The sequence below is a fragment of the Lontra canadensis genome, unplaced genomic scaffold, assembly GCF_010015895.1.
Source record: "Lontra canadensis isolate GAN:19392208 unplaced genomic scaffold, GSC_riverotter_1.0 scaffold29, whole genome shotgun sequence".
NCBI classification, from domain to species: domain Eukaryota; kingdom Metazoa; phylum Chordata; class Mammalia; order Carnivora; family Mustelidae; genus Lontra; species Lontra canadensis.
The window spans coordinates 1,731,111-1,747,986 of NW_022631023.1; the positions used below are offsets into that span (position 1 = coordinate 1,731,111).

Consider the following 16,876-nt stretch of genomic DNA (forward strand, 5'->3'; position numbering starts at 1 on the left):
TTCATTTACTTAAACTATTTTGTAATGACTGCACTCTTTGTCAGGTGTGGTCACTGTTCTATTAGCCAGTGGTCAGAGGGTGATTTGACAGAGAGCTCCTTAATCAACTGGAGCCAAAAAATATTGTTTCCCAGTCTTTGTGGCTGGGCTCTTGTGTGATGGGACCATGCTCACAACCCTGGGCCAGGCAGTTTAAAGTTCTGCTTTTGTCTTCACTTCCTGCCTGTCAGAGCTGGATGTGTAGCCCATGGTGAGTGCCTAGGGTCTTTTTGGGTCCTTTCTGAGCACGGGCCTCTTGGAGGCATGTGTTGGGTCTTCTGGACTTCCAGCCACCCATGGAAGTCTGAAAGCCTTATTCCTTCAAACATTTCATTCCCCAGCTTTCTGTCCTCAGCATTTTGGGGTGTCTTCTGTTTCCCACAATTGATAACCCTTTTCCCAGGCAACAATGGGTTCATTTGACAAACACTTTCTGTGTAGCTGCTTCTTGGCCTTGAAGGAGTTTCAAGTTATGAGAAATAAGGCCAAGTCCTTGGTATGGGCACCTCCAGAGCCACTGCACAGACAACCACACTTCTCATAGAATGGGGCCCATCTCTCTCTCCAGAACCAGGGCCCTCACTGGGACCCAGTCCACCAGGCTGCAGTCACTTTTGTGTTGATGAAGCATTCCCTTGGTTGTTGTAAACCTTTGACCATATTCTGCAGTTCAGATAAAATTGATTCTGGCAGGTTTGCCAGTCTCCTCAGTGTTTCTGTGGTGGTGAGGAGGTGGGCTCTTAGAGTTCCCCATTTCCAGTATTCTCTGACATCACTCTTAGTAGGCACAGTTTTTAAAAGTCCTTTTGATGGCATTTATTTGGTTGATCTTTCAAAATTCAAAATCAGCAAAAGTTCTGACCTGGATTTCCCACTTCTAGGAATTTAGACCCAGTGAAAACACACTGGTGCACACAGGTAAGTGGTGAGGACCCTCACAGTGGTGTTTGTAATAATCAAAAGTAGGGAGACTTTAGATGCCTGTCCCCCTGTTTCTGCATAAATCAATAAACCAAGCCTTTGGGATGCTATGCATCTAGGCAAAAGGAGCAATGATAAGGTATTATTCCTTATCAAGTTGGCAAAGATAGAAAAATGTAAGCCCCCCACCCCCCGTGCTGTGAATCTTTGCTGTCATTAAGAGGATCCAGACCCTGATATCAAGTGATGTGGAGAATTTTTTTCATGTGTGTACTGGCCATTTTATGTCTTCTTTGGAGAACTGTCTGTTCATGTTTTCTGCCCATTTCTTGATTGGATTATTACACAACTGATGAATCACTGAAACTAATGATGTACTATATATGAGCTAATTTAACTTAAATTAAAAAAAAGAGGACCCAGACCCTCTTGTGGGCAATGTGATTTCCACACCACCATCTGACCCATTGCTCTGCATTTCCAGGAGTCCATTCTCAGATTTATTCATGCGTGTGGGAAGATGCATCTGGTTGCATCTGGACACGTGTGTTTACATTTCCTCCCACCTTCTGGTCTGGACACGTTCTTACACTGTTCTGCCCTTTCTCCACTATCACTGTCTGTGATCTTCCTTTCTCAGCTGCTCTCTGCCAACCCAGCCCAGCAGGCAGGAGCTCCAGAGACTGTGTCCTGTTCTCTGCCCTCTGCATCCCAGCAGATGGCCCGGTGCTGGAACAGAGGACTTTCTGGTGTCTGTGAATGTAGGCATGAGTCCAGGATGCCCACCTGTCCCAAGAAGACATTCTGGACACTGGACAAACTGACTGCCAGTCTCCTCTGTCCCCACCTCCCAGCAAGATTGTGGCCTGTGCTGACCTCTGGGTCAGCCCCCACCTGTGCATGGGGAGGAGCTGCTCCTACTCACAGTGGGTTGGAGTCTTTGTTCTCAGCCCACAGGATTTTCCTGGAGCAAAGCTTCAGACCTGTGATGGTAGCCAGACAGTGGAGTGATGACCTGCGGTAGACATGGCTGGCTGGCAGAGCTCCTGGGCCCCCAAAGGCAGCAGTATAAGCCCCAGAGAGGAGTGGCAGAGACACTTGTATGCTGGCTACTGGTCACATGTGTCCCCTGGGTCCCCTGTTCCCAGATGAGCTGTGAATCCCCTTTGTCAACAAAACCACAAAGGAAACAGAGGGAAAGGGTGTGAGACATTAGAGTATTCATGAGGGTTACTCAGCAGATAGGGAGTTGCATGGTCTGACTGACTCTGGGGCAATGTGGGGCTAAGGGAGTCTCCTGTTGCCTGTCAGGCCCAGGAGGGTCCATGGTCTCTGCCTTTCAGGGTTTCTTGGGGTGCTTTGGGGGCCTTTTCTGTGGGGAATGCAGACGTGGCTGGGCCATCCCTGGAAGGACTTTCATGATGACAGATTCACTGGCTGTGGAAGGGAAGGGCTGGGCTTTGGGGCTTCTTCTTGAGTCAGGGTGGGGTTGGGGAAGTCCCAGCACAGCAGCAAGTGGGGGTATTTTAGATGATGGTCTAGGTGAGCCGGGCAGGACCCTGAGGGGAAGCTCATAGGCATGTAGCTAGCTGGGCTTGGGGGAGGGCTGGGTACAGAGGAACTGCCCCAGAATAGACATGCGGGGGTCTGGGTGGCCATAGGAACTCCCATAGCCCAGGAGAGGCAGCAGGTGGGCCAGGGCCAGGCTGGCTGGCAGCCTGTGGAGCAGCTGCTGTGGCTCATGGTGGCCTGGGGTTGGGTGGGGTCAGGGTGGATGTCGGGGCTGGTCAGAGGCGCCTTTCCTGGGCAGCCTTTATGGCATCCTGGCAACAAGCCATATGGGTGGCTCTCTACTGTGTTTTCCCAACACATCATCCCTCAGTTTCCTCCTCGTAAAGAGGGGATGGGGAGCTCACACCTCAGAGAGCAGCTATGAGATGAAATCCCCGTCCTTTGTATGCCTGCAGTTGTTCAAGTCTATGAGAACTGCTAGGGCTGTGTGAGGCCGGTGGTGCTTGCTGTGAACAAATCAAAGGAGTAACACATGGGCTCAGGGCACTCAACGCCTTGAGCCCTGCGCAGGTGAGACTCCAGATTGGGGTGACCGCAGAGCTCAGAGGCCCAAGCGCCAGACACTCCAGGTGCCATCACCAAAGTGGGGCGTGGGAGTTTATCAGCGTCCCTGCAAGGGGTCTACATGGCTAGATGGGCGGAGGCAAGGGGCTTGAGCCGAGGACAGGGCCCTGGGTGGTGTGGACCGAAACCGGAAGGGTCTTCACCAGCAGCAGTGGCGTGGCCCGGGAAGCTGGGGAAAACACGTGGAGATTCACAGGTCACTTGTGCAAACCGCTCAGGGCCGGTGCTCCCGGGCTGAGGAGTGGATGGGCCAGTGGTGGCCATGCTGGTGGGTGTCCCCACTCTTGTCCACCAGTATCCTCACACGACATCTCTGTCATCCTGGCATCTGAGCAGCCCGCTCTTCACAGCAATTCAAGGCCTGATGGTTTCTCAGTTAACAGGAAAGGCCCCGCACCAGGTCTCCGTGTCCCTCAGGCTCCCAGGGGGAGTCCAGACCTATCAGATGATGGCCTTCAGAGTCCCGCCCAGGACGGGATCCTGGGGGTCCTGTCACTGACCCGTAATATTTTGTTTCAAACCTAGTTGTTTTCTTTGGGACCTTGGAGCAGTGCCTCCCCTACGCCACCACCTTTCTGCTAAATGGGTACAGCCCGTGGGAGGACCCCAGGGGGACCCTGGGCCCATAGGGGCTGTGCTGCTGCAGCAACCAGGCCAGCTCGTCTGGAGCCGGTTTGTCCAGCTGGGGCAGTGGGTGGAAACGGGCCAGGGGCTGAGAACCCCCAGACCATGACCCGTGTGCAGGCGGCCAGCCTCGGGAAGCCCTGGACACGCAGGGTCCAGCAGCCCTGACCTTCCTGGTCCGGGACATGCCTCCCACCCCGGGGCCCTGCCCTGCAGGATTTCTCAGTCCCCCATTCCTACAAATGTTCCTGGATGGAGGAGACCAATGTCTGCTCAGACCCCTGGACACCCCCAACCCCCATGAGGGTCGGATGAAAGGAAGCAGATGCGCTGGTGAGTGAGTTTATTGGGGTGTCTGAGCAGGCGCTGAGAGGTCAGCAGTTGAGGCCATGGGACCCGAGCCGAGAAACTGGGAGGGAAGGACGGGGGACCCAGAAGTGGTGGAGGCCCCTCCTGGGAGCAGGAGCCCTGGGGAGCAGTGGGGTCAGCGTTCTTGGGAGCTATTAGGTCAAGGTCAGGTCAGCAGAGTGGACGCATGGAAGACCCTGTCCTGGGTGTGGGCAGCCACCTAACAGGTCAGGACCGGACTGAGGGGGCTGGGAGGACCACCGTCACTGGGTGGGTCCTGAGCCCAGCTGGCCCCGGGGAAGACGGACCCCGTCAGCAGCAGGACTTCTGGGCCGAGGTGGGCACACAGCAGGCCTGGCGGGAGCCCACAGGGCGGCAGAGCAGGGACACGCAGGAGGCCCGGCGGCAGCAGCTGGGCTGGCAGGAGGAGGAAGGGGCACAGCAGGAGGAGGCGGGCCTGCACACGGGGCGGCAGAGCAGGGACACGCAGGAGGACGGTCTGCAGTAGGACGAGGAGCAGGGCCTGGGCTGGCAGCAGGAGGGGGCCGAGCAGGGGGAGGGCCCAGAGCAGACAGGGGTGCAGCAGACAGGGGTGCAGCAGACAGGCGTGCAGCAGACGGGCTTGCAGCAGACAGGGGTGCAGCAGACAGGGGTGCAGCAGTCTTTCTGGCAGGGAGAGGAGCTGCAGCAGGAGGGCTGGCAGCTAGACTGCTGGCAGCATGAGGAGCCTGTGCAGGGGGAGGCCTGGCAGCAGACAGCGGTGCAGCATACGGGGGTGCAGCAGACGGGCTTGCAGCAGACAGGCTTGCAGCAGACAGAGGTGCAGCAGACGGGTTTACAGCAGACAGGGGTGCAGCAGACGGGCTTGCAGCAGACAGGGGTGCAGCAGACGGGCTTGCAGCAGACATGGGTGCAGCAGATGGGCTTGCAGCAAACAGACACACAGCAGTCTTCCTGGCAGGGGAAGGAGCTGCAGCAGGAGGGCTGGCAGGAGCTGGTGCAGACTGATTGGCAGGGACCAGATCCGCAACTTGCAGGGGTGCAGATGAGGGTCAGGCAGGAGGCTGGGGCACAGCATGTGGGAGCGCAGCTGCTGGACTGGCAACAGCTGGGGGCACAGCAGGGGGCCTCGCAGCAGCTCTCTTGGCAATTGTCCACCTGCCAGGAGGAGCTGGTGCAAGCAGTGGGTGAGCAGACGCGGCTGCCACAGTTCAGGTCACTGGAGCAGACGGACAGGGTGGACGCAGCCACCACGTAGGTCCTGGAGCAGCAGGTGTCTGCCATGCTGGAGTTTTGTGCTGTGGAACGAGAGGGACAGGGGTGTGTGTGACCAGTGTGTGAGTGGCGTGCTCTGGGCATCGGGGCTTTTATATCTGTCTCTGGGGTGCTGAGCCTCATATGAGTCTCTCCAGCCTTCCTTTTCCTTGTTACCGCTCCAAGTGTTTCCTGACAACCCTCATTAATTTATTTGCTGTAAGGTATTTGTAACACCGTCCCCAAGACGCTGAATGTGTCTGGTGATGGCTGCTGGCTTGTGTCCAGAAAGCAAACACTGAGATGCAGATGTTGGCTGATTGGCTCATGGTCAGGTGTGTCTAAAACATGGGCTCCTCTTTCCATTTTTGCTTGTGTATCTTTGGTGTGAATTCTGGTCTGCTCTACACATGGCCCAGACACACCTCACCAAACAAGGGTGTGTTGGCTCGGGGGACTGCCCCCTCCCCTGCTCCACCTGCAGACTCAGACCCTGGTGGGGTGACTCCCACAGTCCATCCGAGACACTGCTCTTGTTCCCTTGTTCATCTTGTGATTACCAAATGATGTGCATATTCTGTTCTTGAGCTCTCAGTTTTATTATTTATTTATTTTTAAAATTTTTAATTTCTTAAAGTTTTTATTTTTATCACCTGGTGCTCATCACAACAAATGCTCTCTCTAATCCTCATCACCTATTTCCCCCATCCACTCCCTACCTCCCTTCCGGTGACCATCAGTGTGTTCTCTAGAGTTAAGAGTCTGTTTATTGGTTTGTCTTTTCTTTTTCCCCCTTTGCTCATTTGTTTGTCTCTTAAATTCCACATACAAGAGATCATATGTTATTTGTCTTTCTCTGACTTATTTCGCTCAGCATAATACTGTCTAGCTCCAACCATGTCATTGCAAATGGCAAGACGTCATTCTTTTTTATGACTGTGTAATATTCCATTGTCCATATTCACTGCATCTTCTTTATCCATGCATCAGTCCATGGACATTTGGGACGGTTCCATAGTTTGGCCACTGTGGATACTGCTGCTATAAACATCAGTGTGCATGTGTCCCTTCGAATTAGTGTTTGTGTCATTTGGGTAAATACTCAGTAATACAATTGCTGGGTCATAGGGCAGCTCTATTTTCAACTTTTTGAGGACCCTCCATACTGTTTTCCACAGTGGCTGCACCAGCTTGCGTTCCCACCAACAGTGCACGAGGTTCCCCTTTCTCCACACCCTGGCCAACACCTCTTGTTTCTTGTGTTGTTGATTTTAGCCATTCTGACTGGTGTGAGGTGGGATCTCCTCGTGGTTTGGATTTATATTTCCCTGATGCTGAGTGATGTGGAGCATCTTTTCATGTGTCTGTGGTCCATCTGGATGTCTTCTTTGCAGAAATGTCTGTTCATGTCTTCTGCCCATTTTTTGATTTTTTGGGGTGTGAGTTTTACAAGGTCTTTATAGATTTTGGATACTCACCCTTAATCAGGTATGTCATTTGCAAATATCTTCTCCCATTCCATAGGTTGTGTTTTTGTTGTTGTTGTTGTTGGTGGTGGTGGTGGTTGTTTCCGTTGCTGTGGAAGCTTTTTACTTTGGTGAAGTCCCAATAGTTAATATTTGATTCTGTTTCCCTAGCCTCAGGAGACATAACTAGAAGCATGTTGTTATGGCTGATGTCACAGAAATTACTGCCAGTGTTCTCTTCCAGGATTTTTATGGTTTCAGGTCTCACATTTAGGACTTTCATTCATTTTGACTTTATTTTTGTGTGTGGTGTAAGGAAATGGTCCAGTTTCATTCCTCTGCATGTGGCTGCCCAGTTTTCCCAACACAATTTATTAAAGAGACTGTCTTTTTTCCATTAGATATTCTTTCCTGCTTGGTCGAAGGTTAGCCATATAGGTGAGGGTCCATTTCTGGGTTTTCTGTTCTGTTCCATTGATCTGTGTCTGTTTTGTGCCAGTGTCATACTGTCTTGTCAATGACAGCTTTGTAATGGAGCTTGAAGTCTGGAATTGTGAAGCCACCAACTTTGGCTTTCTCTTTCAAGATTGCTTTGGCCATTCAGGGTCTTTTGTGGTTCCAAACAAATGTTAGGATTGTTTGTTCCAGCTCTGTGAAAATGCTGGTGGTACTTTGATAGGCATTTACTGAATGTGTAGGTCGCTTTAGAGAGTATAGACATTTTAAAGATGTTTGATTTCCAGTCCATGAACATGGAATGTTTTTCCATTTCTTTGTGTCATCTTAATTTCTTTCACCAGCATTTTATAGTTTTCAGATTACAGGTCTTTCAACTCTTCGGCTAGGTTTATTCCCAAGTACCTTATTATTTTTTAAAACATTTATTTATTTATTTGAGAGGGAAAGACAGTGCATGTGCAGTATGGAGGAACAGGAAAGAGAGAGACTGGGAATCTGAAGCAGACTCCCTGCTGCATGGGGAGCCTGACTCAGGGCTTGATCTTACCACTCTGAGATCATGACCTGAGCCAAAATCAAGAGTTGGATGCTTAACTGACTGAGCCACCCAGGCACCCCCATATCTTATTATTTTTGATGTCATTATAAATGTGATTGATACCCTAATTTCTCTTTCTGCTGCTTCATTACTGATGTGTAGAAATACAACAGATTTCTGTACATTGATTTTGTATCCTGCCACTTTACTGAATTCATGAACCAGTTCTAGCAGTTTTTTATGACGTCTTTCAGGTTTTCTATATAGAGTATCATGTTGTCTACAAATAGTGGAAGTTTGACATCTTCTTTGCCAATTTGGATGCTTTTTATTTCTTTTTGTTGTCTGATTACTAAGGCTAGGACTTCCAACACTAAGTTGAATGACAGTGGTGAGAGAGGACATCCCTGTCATGTTCCTAACCTTAGGAGAAGAGCTCTGTTTTTCTCCACTGAAGATGATGTTCACTGTGGATTTTCTTATATGGACTTTATTATGTTGAGGTATGGTCCCTCTATCCCTACTTTGTTGAAGGATTTATCATAAATGGATGTTGTACTCTGTCAATCTTTTTCTGCATCTGTTGAAATGATCATATGTTTCTTAGCCTTTCTCTTATTGATGTGATTTATCACATGGATTGATTTGCAAATATTGAACCATCCTTTATATTGAATAAATCCCACTCAATCATGGTGAATTTTCTTTAATGTACTGCTGGATTCAGTTTGGTAGTATCTTAACGAGAATTTTTGCATCCATGTTCATCAGGGATATTGGCCCGTAGCTCTCTGTCTCTCTCTCTCTCTCATGTTTTTTTTTTTTTTTTTTTTTTTTTTTTTTTTTTTTAGCAGTGTCTTTATCTGGTTTTGGTATCAGGGTAATGCTGGTCTCATAGAATGAATTTGGAAGTTTTCCTTCCTTTTCTATTTTTTGAAATATTTGAGACAAAAAACTATTAGCTCTTTAAGTGGTAGAATTCCCCTGGGAAGTCATCTGGTCCTGGACGTTTGTTTTTTGGGAGTTTTTTGATTACTGATTCAATTCTTTTGCTGGTTATGGGTCTGTTCAAGTTTTCTATTCCTTCCTGTTTCAGTTTTGATATTTTGTATGTTTTAAGGAATTTACCATTTCTTCCTGGTTGTTACCTTGTTGGCATATAATTTTTCATGATATTCTCTTATAATTGTATTTCTGTGGGGTTTATTATTATTTCTCTTCTCTCATTTATGCTTTTATTTTATTTTTTTAAATTTCTTTTCAGCGTAACAGAATTCATTGTTTTTGCACCACACCCAGTGCTCCATGCAATACGTGCCCTCCTTAATTGGGTTCCTCTCTCTCACTCTCTTTTTTGATGAGTCTGGCTAGGGATTTATCAATTTTATTGATTTTTTTCCCAAAGAACCAGCTCCTGGTTTCAATGATCTGTTCCCTGTTTTGTTTTGTTTTTAGTTTCTGTATCATTTATTTGTGCTCTGATCTTTATTATTTCCCTTCCTTTGCCAGCTTTATGGTTCATTTGTTATTCTTTCTCTAGCTCCTTCAGGTGTAAGGTTAGTTTGTGTATTTGAGATTTTTTGCTTCTTGAGGTAGGCCTGTATTGTGATATACTCCTCTCTTAGAATGGTCCTTGCTGCATCCCAAAGGTCTGGACTGCTATGTTTTCATTTTCATTTGCTTCCATGTATTTTCTTATTTCTTCTTTAATTTCCTGGTTAACCCATTCATTATTTTTTTTATTGTGTTATGTTAGTCATTATAAAATACATCATTAGTTTTTGATACAGTGTTCCAAGATTCACTGTGTGTGTACAACACCCAGTGCTCCATGCACTACACACCCTCCTTAATACCCATTCATTCTTTGTAGGATGTTATTTAACCTCTGTGTATTTGTGTCTTTCCAATTTTTTTCTTGTATTTGACTGCAAGTTTCACAGTGTCGTAGTCTGAGAATATACATGGTATCTCACTCTTTTTGTACTTATCGAGGGGTGATTTGTGACCCAGTGTGGGATCTGTTCTGGAGAACATTCCATGTGCACTCCAGAAGAATGTGTATTCTGCTGCTTTGGAGGGAAATGTTCTGAATATTCTGTTAAGTCCATCTGGACCACTGTGTCATTCAAAGCCACTGTTTCCTTCTTGATTTTTTGCTGAGATGATGTGTCCATTGCTGTTAGTGGATAGTAAAGTCCCTTCCTATTATTGTATTATTACCAGTGAGTTCCTTTATGTTCGTTATTAGCTGTTGTATATGTTTGGGTGCTCCCAAATTAGGGGCATAGATATTTCCAATTGTTAGATCTTCCGATCTTCTTGTTGGATTATCCCCCTTTATTATGATATAATGCCCTTCTTCCTCTCTTGTTACAGTTTTTGGTTTAAAATCTAGTTTGACATAATGGCTTTCTTTTGACATCCATTTACATGATAGATGCTTCTCTATCCCCTCACTTTCAATCTGCAGGTATCTTTACATCTACAGTGAGTCTCTTGTAGGCAGCATATGGATGAATCTTTTTTTTTAATCCATTCTGGTATCATGTATCTTTTGATTGGAGTGTTTAGTCCATTTATATTCAGAGTAATTATTGACATATATGTATTTAGTGCCATTTTAATGTTTTGTGGTTGTTTCTGAAGATTTTCTCTGATCCTTTTTTTTTTCTTTCTCTCTTTCATGGTTTGCTGGTTTTCTTTACTGATATATTTGGATTTCTTTCCTTTATTCTTTGCATATTTGTTAGTAGTTTTGATATATGGTTTATGTTGTATATATCCTTTTCTGCCCATAACAATCTATATTAAGTGTATGGTGACTTAAGTTTGAACCCATGCTTTATTCCTGTCCTCCCCACATTTTAGGCATATGTTGTTATATTTAACATCCTTTTATTTTGTGTGTTCCTTGACTGATTTTTTAAATAGAAATATTAATTTCCACTGCTTTTGTGCTTCCTGCCTTCATACTGTCTTTCTGGTCTTTCTTTCCTACTCAAAGAGTCCTCTTGAATATTTCTTGAAGGGCTGGTTTAGTTTTTGTTTGCTTGGGAAACTCCTCATCTCTGTTTCTATTCTGAATGATGGCCTTGCTGGACAAAGTATTCTTGGATGCAGATTTTTCCCATTCAGCACTTTGAATACATCATGCCCCTCCCTTCTGGCTTGCAACATTTTTCTGCAGAAAAATCCCCTGCTTGTCTTATGTGTTTTCCCTTGTGTTTTATGGTCTTCTTTTGTCTTGCTGCTTTAAATATTTTTTTCTTTATCACTATGTTTTGTCATTTTAATTACACTATTTCTTGATTTTGGTGGGAGTTCTCTGTACTCTCTGGATCTGAATGTCTGTTTCCTTCCTCAAATGAAAGAAGTTTTCAGCTATTATACCTTTTTTAAAGAAAGATTTATTGGGGTATCTGGGTGGCTTAGTCAATTAAGCAGCTGCCTTTGGCCCAGGTCATGATCGCAGGGTCCTGGGATTGAGACCTGCATCTGGCTCCCACTCGGTGGGGAGCCTACTTCTCCCTCTCCCTCTGCCTGCCACTCTGCATACTTGTGCTCTCTCTCTCTCTCTCTCTCTCTGTCAAATAAATAAATAAAATCTTAATAAAAAAATAAAGGGGCACCCGGGTGGCTCAATGGGTTAAGCTGCTGCCTTTGGCTCAGGTCATGATCTCAGGGTCCTGGGATCGAGCCCCGCATTGGGCTCTCTGCTCAGTGGGGAGCCTGCTTCCTCCTCTCTCTCTCTGCTTGCCTGTCTGCTTGCTTGTGATCTCTCTTTCTCTGTCAAATAAATAAATAAAATCTTTTAAAAATAATAAAATAAAAAAGAGTTATTTATTTATTTATTTATGAGAATGAGAGAGAGAATGAGTGGGAGGCAGGGAGAGGGAAAAGCAGACCCTCTGCTGAGCAAGGAGCCTGATGCAGGGCTTGATCCTAGGACCCTCGGATTATGACCTAAGCCAAAGGTAGCCGCTTAACTGGCTGAGCCACCCAGATGCCCATGATCATTGCTTTAAATTTTTCAATCAGGCAGGGTGTCTGGATAGCTCAGTCAGTTAAGAGTCTGACTCTTGATTTCGGCTCATGTCATGATCTCAGGATCATTGGATCAAGCTCCACATCAGGCTCCATGCTCAGCACACAGTCTGTTTGTCCTTTTCCCTCTACACCTCCCCCAACTCATGCTCTCTCTCTCTAAAAATCAATCAATCAATCAATCAATCTTTAAAAATTTTTCCATTTTATCTGTTTCACTTAGATCTCTGGCTATGGCCTTGTCCTGTTCTTTCAATTGGGACAAATTCCTCTGTCTTCTCATTTTGTTTAACTTTCTATGCCTGTTTCTCTGTGTTATGTCGCCTGTTTTTGAAGGTAATGACTTTATGAAGAGGAGGTCTTGTAGCACCTTGCCATGTGGTGTCCCCTCTTCTGCAGGGATTGGTGCTTCAGGAACTCTCTCCTGTGTGTGCTGCGTGTTCTCTCTTGTTGTGTTCTGGCCACTTTAGCCCTCAGGCCGGTCATCTCTAGACTTTCTTTACCTGTTGGGCTACATGTTTGGTCTCTGTCCTAAATATGGCATATTTTAATTACCTGTGATCTGGTCTGCTTGTGAAGTGAGACCTGTTACCACCACCACCAGAACTGAGGCTCCATGAGAGTCCCATATTGGGAGATGCAGTGTGAGTAGATATTTGGGTTGGTCTGGATGAAGGGGCCCACTGCACTGGGCCTGAGGTGAGCATGACTGGGAGTGGTGGTTCTTCTGGAACACAGGGGATGTGGGGCTTGGTGTAAGAAAGTTAGGTAGCCAGTGTCATCACTGGGGCTCATTTTTGCAGGTGGCTCTGTGCTTATGCTGAGTGCTATGGGAGGGAAATGGTGTCTTCCAGTTCCTTCGTTCACAGAGGGGTCTCTTCATTGAATGATGCTTCTCTGGGATGTGCTGCCGGATGAGCAAATAACTCCCCCACTGTCTGCCTTAGGTGTTCTTCAGATCACTTTTCCCATGCTGTATGTCCAAGGGTTATCTGCCCTGCATTTTCCCCAAGAGCATCCCCAATGTCCTCCAGGCTCTCCTAGAGCCAAGCACACTAGCTCCTTTACAATTCCAGGCTCTAAGCCTGCTGGCTGTAGAACTCGTGAAATTCTGGTCCTCTTGCTTTCCATGCCAATTGCTATGGGGATTCATTTTCCCCATGTGCTCCCCTGTGTGCTAGTTTGTCTGTTGCCACTCACCATGACCACAGGTCCCTCTCCGCTGCAGTGGCCATGATCCATTTCTCTCCCAAGCCACATCTCTGCACTTCTTACCTTCTTTGATGTTACTTCTTCTCTCCCATTGGTTGTGTTTGTTCTGCCAGTCTTCAGATCAGTTTTGGGGTATTTGGGATGAATTATCTAATTATATTTGTGGGAGAAGGTGAACCTAGGACCCTCCTAGTCCACTGCCATCATCCTCACACCCCCTTGAATTTTCAGCTTTAGGTATGACATGGTTTTCTGTTGTGGAGGAAGGCACTTTCTCTTATTTCCCCCAAAACCCCATGAAAAGTTCTTCTTCCCAGGCTCAGAAGGCAGTAATACCCCAATATTTTGTTAAATCATTGTCAAACCTGTATCATTTTAACCAGGGCATGTTATTCATAGCCAGGTCTGCGTAGTGGGGCCAGATTTAATTTCCTCACTTGCACATGTTTGGTTTTGCTTTTGTTTTTCCTTTTTTAGAGTTAACAATTGTTTCTTATGTTTATTTGTTTCTTTCTCTGTGTACCTAATTTTTTCCCAAGCTCCACTCAAGAGGGTGAGCATAATCAGGTCATCTATTAGCTTCCTTTATTTGGTGGAAACGTCTCTCCAGGAGCTCCCTCTGTTTGTGGGCTGATGTTTGCTGTCTACTCCCTTGGTTGCGCAGGGCACAGGTGTCATCCAAGGAGCTCCTCACCACTGTCTTTGGATTTTTCTCCATCTCTCTCTTACAATGGGCCTCTTATTTTCCTGAATGTGGTGTAGTTTCCTTTCTGAGTTTATGCCTTTATTTGGGTGGGGTATACCTTCTGGTAGCTTTCTGAAAATGGGTGCACGGGAGATATATTTTGAGCAAAGCCTATCTAAAAATAGCATTATTCTGTCCTTATTCTTGGTTGATAATTTATCTGGGTATAATCTTCTGGATTGGAAGAGTTATCCCTTAGAATATTTTGTTGAAGACATAGAATGCTTCCAGAATTTCAAATGTTCCCTTGTGCTGTTTCTCAGTTAACCCCCCACCCACAAGGATTCTCTATTCCACCTTCTTTCCCTGTGGATTGGTTTTGCCTCTTCCATCTAATCCTTAGTTTGTGGCTCCCTTGTTCAACAGAATGTCTGTGATAAGCACACATGTGGCTTCAGATTCAGTAGTTTGTTCTTTTTTTTTTTCTGTGCTACAAGTTGCTACATTAAGCCTTGCTATGCGTATTGCCTCATTATCTTCCCTAATAATAAAGATTTAGATTATTTCCAGATTTTGGCTACTATTCATGATGCTGCTATAAAAATTTTTGTGGATTTTGTTTTTGGTGGACATATTTGCCAACCTTTTATCAGTGTGCCTCCACAAGTGGAATTTTTGGGTTGATAGGCACATGTACAGTTTAGCTTATATTCTGTCCAGTGGCTTTCTAAAGACATTTACATTCCCACTGGCCAATCTTATGACTTATAGTCACCCTATATCCTTTATAAGATGAGGTTTTGTCAGTCTTCTAAAATTTTACCCATTTTGGAAAGGGTGTAGTAATACCACATCATTGCATTAATTTGCATTCCCTGATTACTAAAGCTGCTCATTAAGCATTTGGATATCTTTTCTTCTGAGGTGCATGTTCAAGTCATTTGTTTGGTTTCTTAAAAGTAGGATTATTTGTATTTCTCATTGGCTTATAAAAATGTATTATATATCTCAAATGTGATTTAATTATTGTATATATACAGTGGTGTGTGTGTGTGATAAATGTTTAATAACTAGCTCTCTATAAAACAAAACAAAAAATCCCCAATTTGTTGCTTGTGCCAGTTCCCATGGTATAAATACACCACAGCTCTCATTGATGTTCTGAACACAGAACTGGGAAGAACTGGTACAATGTCTTCCCGCACTCCACTGGGTATGAGCATTACACACAGCTCTTCCAAGTCAGGGACGTGTTTTGCTCATCCTCTTGATGGTGTCCTTTTTAAAAAGTTGACTTTATTTAGGTATGATTCACATACCATAACATGTACATTTAACGTTTCTATTTGCTTAGTTTTGGAAAGATATACACCAGAGTGACCACTGTCACAAGCAAGATATAGAACTTCATCATCCTGAAAATTTCCTATGTGTTCTTAATCCCACCACATTGGACCCTGGCTCCAGGAAACTACAGAACTCCTTTCTGTGTAGGTTGGATTTGTGTTCTCCACAGTTTCACATATATGAAATTATATAGTATGAACTCTTAGGGACTGTCTTCTTCCCTGAGTGTATTGAGATATATAAATATGTATAAGGTTGCCTTCTTTTTGCGCTGAGTGATATTCCATTGTATGGATATAATGCAATCTGTTCATCTGCTCAGCTGTTGATGCATGTATAGCTGGTGTGAATATTCATGAACAATTCTTTGTGTGAACTTGGGTTGCCACTTCTCTTAGATAAACAACCAAGAGTGGAAAGTCTGGGCCACATGATTGGTGATGATTGAGAGACTGCCACACTGGTTCTAAAGCGACCATACCCGTTCACATTCCCTCCAGCAAACGTATATTTCTCAGTTCTTCCACATCCTCCCTGACACCCAGGGTAGTTAGACTTTCTACCTTGAGGTATCCTAGTGGATGTGTGGTTTTCATGGTGTCCTTTGGTGCATAGAAGTTCCTAATTTTTTAAAATTTTATTTTATTTATTTATTTGACAGAGATCACAAGCAGGCAGAGAGGCAGGCAGAAAGAGAGGAGGAAGCAGGCTCATTGCTGAGCAGAGAGCCCGATGCGGGGCTCGATCCCAGGACCCTGAGATCATGACCTGAGCCGAAGGCAGAGGCTTTAACCCACTGAGCCACCCAGGCACCCCAGAAGTTTCTAATTTTAATGAAGTCTGGTATAATGACTCTTTTTCTTTCTTTCTTTTTTTTTTAGATTTATTTATTTATTTGAGAGAGAGAGAGAATGAGTGAAAACACGTGAGTGGGGGGAGGGGTAGAGGGATAGAACCTTCAGGCAGACTTCCCACTGAGCAAGGAGCCCAACGCAGGGCTCAATCCCTGAAACCAAGAGTTGGACACTGAACCAAGTGAGGCACCCAGGTGCCCCTGATTCTTCCTTTTTATGTTTAGTGTTTTTGATGTCTTTGCCTACCACACATTGTGAAGATATTCTCTTGCCTATCCTTTTGGACCTCCACTCTTTTACCTTCTGCATTAAGTTCTAGTATTCTTGCCTTCCCTCCATTAATTTTGTGCATGATGTGAGGAAGAAGGCAAAGTTTGTTTCCCCATATAGACACCCAGTTGGCTACCTTCTTTTTGTGCTGTTGTCTGGTTGTCCATTCTCCTACTGCAGGGCGTTTCATGGTGTTTAACACTTAGACCCTCCAAACTCCACGGTGAGACAATCCGCATGTCTCATGTACACACACATGAGGTCTTCTCCAGGAGAGCTGCCCCGGGGTGTAGGGTGTGCACAGGGGCAGCTTTTCCGGATGTTACCGACTTGCTTGGAAACTCTCACCTGAGGCACAGAGCAGACCTTTTTTCTACCGTCCTGGCCATGCATGCCGTCATCAGACTCGAACACTTCTGCCAGGGTGTTGGGTGTGGGGTCCCCAGGATTTGGAGATTTGCTGGGGGACATCCCAGGACTTAGCACACAGAGAAAAATCAGCCCAGGGCAAAGGTGCGTGGGGAGAAGCCAGGGGCTATGGGCACACATTTCCGGAGCCCTGCCCAGTGGGGTCATACAGGACTTGCCCAACTCCCTAGCCAGGAGCAGTGACAACATGCATGAGGTATCGCCCCCTCCCCCACAGGGAGCTTGTCAGAAGTCAGCACCCAGAATT

General features: G+C 45.9%; 1 protein-coding gene across 1 annotated transcript; it reads right to left on the reverse strand.

The window, feature by feature from the left end:
* Positions 1-4,380: 4,380 nt before the first annotated feature.
* Positions 4,381-5,352, reverse strand: LOC116872181 (keratin-associated protein 10-8-like). The gene is made up of 2 exons (XM_032865236.1): positions 4,975-5,352; positions 4,381-4,872 (listed from the first exon to the last, which is right to left on the reverse strand). Exons 1-2 carry the CDS (start codon positions 5,350-5,352, stop codon positions 4,381-4,383), a joined length of 870 nt encoding a protein of 289 aa, XP_032721127.1.
* Between the last annotated feature and the right edge of the window lie 11,524 nt (positions 5,353-16,876).